Here is an 8,455-nt window from a genome sequence, read left to right as displayed (position 1 = left end):
AGCCGTTTGAAAATATATTCTAGCAACTGGTGTGTCAATTTCTCAAACTGTAATTTGTGAAGTTCAGCACGTGGTGTGGAAATTTTCGACAGCAATTGAAGGCAGCAGGGGGAATATTCCTGAACGCAGACACCATGTTATGTACCTGCTCTGAACAAAAGTGGGCTTTTGTATTTCGGCCATTAGCTGTGATCGCACTGGCTGCACTGCATCAATTTTGAGTAAACCAAAAATATTCCTGACAAACAATTTGTTAACTATGGTTTGAAGACATAGCGGGCGTGTATTTGAGTTGTTTGTAACAAAACCAGTCAGCCACACTGATAAAATGGTGTTGAATAATGCTGAATATGCAATGACTTCACGGCTACACTAGGATTTTTACACTTCTATAAACTGTGTGTTTTTTTGTTTGTTTTTGTTTTTTACTGCAGCCTGTTTTCCATTATGTAACTTAGCCTTTGTTTATGTGCAATAGCCAAAAGCCTATTGCACTTAAATGCCTCATGCTGCCCTCTGCTGAGCATGTTTACGAATTACATACTTTGAACTACATTTCCCAGCATACCTGAAAATCCCCAGTGAGCGCATTGGGTTAGATCTATAACCATGGGCATGGGCCTGTCGGCGATCAACTGCCAGTGACAGCGACCTGCGTATCGTTGTGAGATCTGCTCTGTTACGCGGACGTAGAGCTTGATAACACATTGGGACAGATTGGACTGCGCGGCAAAAGAAGGGGGACACAAACAAAAACATGTGGCTAAGGCTTTGAGAAAACGGGTACGTAATCTCTTACAGACCGGTCAAGTTTTGCGTTGGTAAGAGCTTAGAGTGAGTCTGTTTTGCGGCACATTGTGGCGATATATTTCGCGGGAGTGCTGAGGGGATAGACGTTATGCAAAAGTGGTGAGTTCAGCTAACTAGCAGCTCGTTAGCTTGCTAGCTACCTCTGACAACAGTCGTCATTCAGCCTGCTGCTCCCGAGCTGTTTGACACAGTGTGGACTCACTTTCTGGTTCGGGTTATATCAGCACTTTATCTCTCTTGTTTAAATAACTTAGCATTCATTCAGCATATTAACAATGATAGTAACCCCGTGCGTTGCTAACGCTGACTTAACTTTAAAAGGTTAGCAAGTTAGCCTACGTCAGCCAGTCAGGCTAACGAGTTCATTCACCTAAGTGAGTATTTCGGTCTGTACTGAAAGACCAAGCATTCGTGATGATGCGGAGACATTTTTAGGGCATTAGTCTTAACGACGAACTTCAGAGAGCCGTTTTTTTTCACAGTTTTGCATTGAATGGGTCCATGTAGCAGTGAGAGTGCCCCGCCCACCAAAGCGCCATATAGTCCCTGTTAGCGGCATTGATGTAACCAGCATTATGCAACGAGTCTAGCTGATCAGCCGAGGTTTACGTTTTATTTGTTTGGCGTGCGGTTGTTATAATTACATGGACGAATTATTTTTATTTTTGTTATTATTGTTATAATAATTATCATTATTACTGCTGAGATCATTAATGGGATTTTTATTAATGCCGCCTTCATATTAGAGGACAGATTGCCAAGCTTGATGTTAAACACGGTAAAGTATATAAAATAATGGGAAAGTTCTTTACTGATGTTTATTAAAGCTGTTTTCTACATTTAAGATTATATTATTCTAAAGAATAAACTGAAGTAATCATAAGAGGAAGCTGATACAACCCAAAGTGACAAAGATTTTATAAACAACTAGCATGGCTATGGAGTCCTTTTTTATGCAACATTGAGCTGATTGGTGTTTTAGTGCATTGTTGTCTTTTTAAATGGTTTTATGCTCTAAAAAAGTCCAACATTTTGTGCATTTACATTAAATGTTTTAGGAGGAAATTACACATTTTAAAGGATAAGTGTGGTAATAATATATATTTATTGGTCAGCAAATTGCATGTGCCATCCAAGAAAACATCAATGAATGTACCTTACTTACCAGTATTCAACTTATTCCACTTCTCAGAGCTTTCTTTTGATTTTTTCTTTCTTCATCATCACTGTGTGATACTGATGCTTAGTTAAGCTGACAGCTCTGTAACATTCAGTACTGCAGGTGAGGAGAACATCTGGCTCATGAATGACCGTTGACACCATGGGTTTACACTCTGCCCAGAAGAAGCACTTCCCCCTGCGGGGGATCGACGGTGTGGTTCAGCTGTTCGATGCCGAGCTCCGCAAGTCTGAGCCAGACCTAGCCCTTCTTTCCCTGGTCCTGGGTTTTGTCGAGCACTTCCTGGCTGTGAACCGAGTCATCCCCATAAACGTTCCAGGGGTACGGTTTGAACCGCTGGAGCCAGACTGCCCCAACTCCTGCTTCCCCACGGTGGAGCTGGGTATGATCTCTGCACTGTATGAACGTTTCACGGCCCAGATCCGTGGCGCGGTGGATCTGTCCCAGTACCGGAGGACTGCTGCAGGGTCCAGCAGGGAGCTGGTGAAGAAGGTGTCAGATGTGATCTGGAACAGTCTCAGCCGCTCATACTTCAAAGACCGGGCACACATCCAGTCTCTCTTCAGTCTCATCACTGGTACGACATCACACGTATTAGAATTAAACATGTGGAATTTGATTAAACTGGAATTAGTTCTGTCAAACTGAATGAAATTTAAATAATTCTCTATTAAATTTAAACCAGGTACCAAACTGGACAGCTCTGGGGTGGCGTTTGCGGTGGTGGCAGCCTGCCAGGTCCTAGGCCTGAAGGATGTCCACCTGGCACTGTCTGAGGACCACGCTTGGGTGATTTTCGGCAAGAATGGCGAAGAGACCGCTGAAGTCACCTGGCATGGAAAGGGCAATGAGGACCGACGAGGACAAACGGTCACAGCAGGAGTCAATGAGAAAGTAAGGCCAGCCTTCATCTTCCTCAATAAATGAGCAAGTGCTCTCCGAGACAAACTTTATTCAGAGTTCACTATACAAAACCTCATATTCTCCATCGTATATACTCAGCATCATACAAAAGTTAGGGCAGTGCGATTTGAAAAAATGCTTCTCAACAAAATAGATACAGGCCTAAAATAAGAATATGCTCAACAAGTACACCGTACACATAGTGATAAGTTTGAAAGGTCAGGGCTTTATGATTGATCTATAGGTGCCAATCTGAGACAGGTAGAAAACAGTGCTGAGGAGAGCTGTGGTTAGAGGAGTGACTCATGGGAAATGTTTATTCACCCGTGAGGGAAGCACCGAAGTCATCCAACACGGGGCACAGTGCTGGTAATCACATACAGTATATCTAAGGATTTCTCAGCATCTGTCAGAGAGGAAGTTTACTGGTACTGAATGAACTCACAGCCGAGATGACTCAGAAGTGTTTCAGGTTCTGGTCTTTGGGCCACGCAAGAGGGCTTCCACACCTCAGTCAGTGGGAAGGACTCACACCAACTGTGGTTCCTCACTTCCTGTGATTTTGTGTAATCTTGGCCTGTGTGTGTGTTTGTCTCCCATAGAGCTGGCTGTATCTGAAGGGCTCCTACATGAAATGTGACAGAAGCATGGAGGTGGCCTTCATGGTTTGTGCTATCAATCCCTCACTGGACCTACACACTGACAGCTCTGAGCTCCTGCAGCTACAACAAGTGAGTGCTGCCACTGACAGCGTGCATCTGTTGCTGTAACCGTCACAGTTTTCAGTTTCACTGTGGATTGTGGAGGAAGTGGGCGACCTGATCTAAATGCGAGGCAGGCAGTCTAACATTCAACTTTCTGCTGTTGATACACGTGTCAACCTTTTTATCACATTATCATTTTTCATTTGTCATGAAGTACGGTGCTTAGAAAAAGATTTCCCCCCTGCAGACCACCCGAAAAGATTTCTTTTCTTTTAATCCTCTGTTTAAAATGATTTTTTTCTAGCGAAGAACGATTAAAAAACTTAGTTCATAATACTTTCATGTGCATGTGCAGTTTGGAAAATAGCATCCAATCAGAATTTAGACATGTTTTATAGAGAAATGTTGGAAATATTCACCTGTAATATACACGTCAGTTACACACACACTCTCACTCAGTTCCACCAGTAGAACCACAGTCATGTCGTAATAACCGCTGCTTCTCTAACGTAATGTAACTGAAGTAACAGTCACTTATTTTTTTCCTGTCACTTCAATGTTGATTTTTTTTTTCTGAGTTTCATCACTTAAACTCAACACTTCCTGCACGTTTCACATTAAAAGCCTTCGAGGAAACGGAGGGATTACCCTCCTTGAGCCTGTGGATGGCTTTTAATGTGAAAAATCCACATACGAAGTGATTCATGGTTTTCAGATTAAAAGCTGTTAAAACCCAGAAAAGTAGAAGTGGCTGGAAACAGTATCTTTTTAGAGAATAGAACGTGAGAACAGACAGTGTTAGTAGCATTAATAGCAAGTAGTAATATGCTAAAATAGAAATGTAAAAGAGCTAAATTAGAAAAAAAGACCTGCCTCTCTCTGCTGTCAAGTTATATAAAGTTAATTTTAGTATCTATGGTGCAGGCACTGTTAAGAGCTGACACTCTGTCTCTGTGAAATGCTTTTTATTGCTGTGTCTTGTGTTACACTTTCTACTCTCCTACTTTTTGTTTTACCCTTAACAGAAGCTCCTGTGGTTGCTGTATGAACGAGGTGACCTGGACAGGTAAGAGTTAGATAAGGAAACGAGATGAATCTCTGTTAGACTTAACTTTCCGACGTGTACTTATCCGCCCGCCGCCTTGCATCGTGCTCCAGGTATCCCATGGCCATGGGCACTCTGGCAGACCTTGAGGACCAGGATCCTATCCCAGGCAAAGAGAGCCCCCTGAAAATCCACCTCAAGGTAAGGACACACTTTATAGGATATAAAGAAGGTTTTTGTTGCTCTGTGATTTCCCAAAATTTTTGAACTATTCTTCTTTAAAATATTATTTGTCGCCTCAGCTTTTGTACTTTCCATCCCTGTTGTTTCTGTGCTCTCTCACAGGCTGTGACTTCGGCTCAGAAGCACTACAACAACGAGCACATCTACCCCTACATGTACCTGGCTGGTTTCCACTACAGGCACAGGGACGTGCGGGAGGCGTTGAAGGCCTGGGCTGAGGCGGCTCAGGTCATGCAGGAGTAAGTTTTTTTTTTTACGCACAGCACCACGAGGGATGAGGGAGCTATGAGCGTTATCAGATTCTGCATGTGCACGTGCAGGCAAAACCACAGTACTGCTGACTACTGATGACTTTGAAAATGATAAGAAAACGATAAATCTTTGCTGGCAGCAAGATAAATTCACAGGAGTAGAGCACAGTAAGAGCAAATGTCAAACATTTTTGTAGGTTTCTTTTTATAGGTTTTAGTCTAGAGACTAGAATTACAAACGGAGGAACTTTTAGTGTAGTTTTTCCTTTGTGAAATATTTGGCTCAGCATGTTGAAGCCACAGCTGTCGCCATCTTTGATGTGTGTACAGTTGCCTTGGTTACAGGTGTTGTACATCTATACCAGACTTAAACACAACAGACTTGACCGTCATCAGTAAATCTGGTTGTTATTCCCAGACTCTGGCTGTTGGAACGGAGCTGCTCACTCTCGTATTACTGCAGCTTCACCTTTGCTGGTGTTTACACAAGAGCTGTTGCACTGTGGTGATGATCCAAGCAGCAGCTTTTAGTTATTTCACCAGGCGAACACAAGGTGGCGGTAATTACTGGCTTGTCTTTCCAGACTTGTGTACTTGTAACTTGGTCAAAAAAGTAGGGAGGTAGTGACAATTGAGTTTGAGCTCTTTCACTGTGGTGTTTGTTTTTATTTTGTTTATTTTTTATTTTATTTTTTTTAAATTCCTGTGACACATCCACCACACACAAGCTCAGTCCCTGCAGTTAGTTTGACAAGGTGGGGGTGTTTGATCCAGGAAGTGTCCCTCTCCACATCCTCACGCTCTGTCCTCCCCTTTAAATGCACCGTTCAGGAGCGGCGGCTAAAAATACCAGCGCCGACTCACCCCCTCGCCACCCCACCCTGGCTATCACTCAGCTTCCTTTTCCTGCTCCCCCATTGTTCTTCAATTTCAGCCTTTCCCTCTGTGCACATCTCAAGAAGGAAATGCATGTGTGTGTGGGTGTGTGTTCATAACAGTGGATTCTTTGTAGATTATGCAGCAGAGTCCACTTGTGGCGTTTAGACTGTGATTCCCTCTAACTCTACCGCAGCATGTTACAGCTCCACATTTACAAGTTTATGATTAAGCTGATCACCCAAAAAGAGCCTTTCTTAAAGCATTTCTCTAATAATGACTGGTCATCCAGTGGATAAAATGAAATTAAGCCTTTTAAGATCCTATTTTTAAGCAGACCTCCCCCCTGCTGTTACATTAAACGTCCCTTTTCCTCTCACCTGCAGCTATAACTACTTCCGTGAGGATGAGGAGATCTACAAAGAGTTCTTCGACATCGCAAACGACGTGATCCCCACTCTACTGAAGGAGACGGCCACTGTCGACAGTCCTGGGGAGGGAGGAGATGGAGGAGAAGGAGCTGACAAGGTGAGTACTCCCACCCCGAGGAGGGCTGTAAACCCAAGAGGTCATCCTCACGTCTATCATGTCTGTCAGTTTTTGAATGACTTCTGAACGACTGAACTAATTTCCTGTGTGATCCCCCTTCTTTTTCCCAGGAGCACCCCAAACAGGCCTCAGCGTTCTCTGCACTCCAGGACCCAGAGTGCTTTGCCCACCTGCTGTGCTTCTATGATGGCATCTGCAAATGGGAGGAGGGCAGTCCCACACCGGTCCTTCATGTGGGCTGGGCCACCTTCTTGGTCCAGTCTCTGAGCCGCTTTGATGCTCAGGTGAGAAAGCCAGAGTAGCTATAGTCTTTGAACATCAAAACGACTACAGCCAACACAAAACTTTTGTCTGTCTGCCAGAGTCAGACCTGATGTGGTTGACGTACACAGCGATGCTTTGTACCTAAAAAAATAGGTTTGTGGTCTGGTTCCAAAGGTGCGCCAGAAGGTGTCGATCATCACCAAAGAGCCAGAGTCCCAGGATGACGATGACCAGTCCAGCGAAGACCCCCGGGAGGGCCGTCGACGAGGCCCCAGGAGGGAGTCCAAGCTGGAGGAGCAGAACTCACCTCCTCCTGCTGCTCCCACCTCCCCGCCCACCCAGCAGGCGGCAGCATCTCAGCCCAAGAAGGTAGGAGAGGGAGGGGGCCGCCGCCGTTCCTCACAGAGCCTACGGGGTGGTGACACTGAAGGAAAACCCAAATCCCCCAGCCCGGATTCTGCATCCTCGCCCTTGTCCCAGCAGCAGGTGTCCCCCTCCCCGGCCGGCCCCGTCGTGGTCTTTCAGAGTGAGAAGATGAAGGGAATGAAGGAACTGCTGTGCGCAGCCAAGGTGAACTCCAGCGCCATCAAACTGCAGCTCACCGCCCAGTCACAGGTCCAGATGAAGAGGCAGAAGAGCACACCAGCCGGGGATTACTCCATGTCCTTCATGAAGCGGCAGCGCAAATCGCTCTAGACGCCGTCGACCGTCGTGGGAGGAGCCGTCGAGAATCTGTACGATTTACTGTGAACAGCAGCACGGACACCAGATGAACCTCGCGTTTGTTTGTGAACCTTTAAACCAGTGTTTTCATCCAGAGGTCCTCTTCAGTGAATAATTCCTCATAGTTCATAGCAATATTACTTGACTTGCACAGATGATCTCGAGTTTTGACGTCATATATCAGGTTTGAACTGAAATTTATTTGATTGTAACCTTCACTCATCGTTAGTTCGTGTATCAATTGGCAGCCAATTGCGCACTGACTATTAGCTTCTCGTCGACTTTCATGCGGATGTTTGAAGCCAAAGTAACGAGGAAGACCAGAACTCAACGTACAGATGTGTAAATATCAGCTCGTACCGTTAGGAACCTGTTCATAACTGAAGCCTTGGAAGTGATTAATTTAGGATAGTTACTGTGTAACATTGTCCACCTCTGCTCTATCGACAGCTTCTTTCTTGCTAGCTCTATGTTGCCTTACTTTGCGTTTGCTCTTTTCTAAGGTAGGTGGCCTTTAGTTTTGAGAGTTAGCGGAGTTAGGCCTATTTTTTAATGATTAGAGAAGACCAGGAAGACCATGCACTGTTGAGGCAGAGCCACATTAGGTGGCCCTGCTCCATCCTATTTGCTTGATGACTTGTGGTTTTTGTTCTTGTTTTGTATCTGCAAGTAATAAAGACCTGATGACAACAGAGTACGCTCATGTGTATTAGATCTGGGTTCTGACCAGGCTTCTCCAGAAGGTGGATTTTCTTTGTTTGAGTCATTGCCCTGCTGCATCACCCAACTCCTACTGACTCAGAGCCCCAGTTCCTGATGTTGCCTTCACTGTACCATAGTGCTGCATGTTCTTGTGAATATCAAACCAAAATGTCTGAGTGTTTTCTGTAAAGCAAAGCATCTCTAA

The 8,455-nt window shown here is 44.7% G+C and overlaps 1 protein-coding gene across 3 annotated transcripts; it reads left to right on the top strand.

Annotated features, from left to right (window-relative positions):
• The first annotated feature begins 674 nt into the window (after positions 1-674).
• Positions 675-8,240, top strand: men1 (multiple endocrine neoplasia I). 3 transcript variants are annotated; one of them, XM_041031757.1, is made up of 10 exons: positions 675-783; positions 2,085-2,567; positions 2,676-2,884; positions 3,496-3,624; positions 4,623-4,663; positions 4,756-4,843; positions 4,988-5,124; positions 6,399-6,540; positions 6,672-6,845; positions 7,000-8,240. In XM_041031757.1, exons 2-10 carry the CDS (start codon positions 2,117-2,119, stop codon positions 7,519-7,521), a joined length of 1,893 nt encoding a protein of 630 aa, XP_040887691.1. In that variant the 5' UTR covers positions 675-783; positions 2,085-2,116; the 3' UTR covers positions 7,522-8,240. The 3 variants fall into 3 exon arrangements, with proteins under 3 accessions (XP_040887691.1, XP_040887692.1, XP_040887690.1); XM_041031758.1 differs by having other exon boundaries at positions 710-783; positions 2,093-2,567; XM_041031756.1 differs by lacking the exon at positions 675-783 and adding an exon at positions 1,479-1,588.
• The last annotated feature ends 215 nt before the right edge of the window (positions 8,241-8,455 follow it).

The sequence above is a fragment of the Toxotes jaculatrix genome, chromosome 23 (genome assembly GCF_017976425.1).
Source record: "Toxotes jaculatrix isolate fToxJac2 chromosome 23, fToxJac2.pri, whole genome shotgun sequence".
In the NCBI taxonomy this organism is placed as follows: domain Eukaryota; kingdom Metazoa; phylum Chordata; class Actinopteri; family Toxotidae; genus Toxotes; species Toxotes jaculatrix.
Note: the sequence above shows the minus strand (reverse complement) of the source record. Positions and strands in the feature narration are given on the sequence as shown.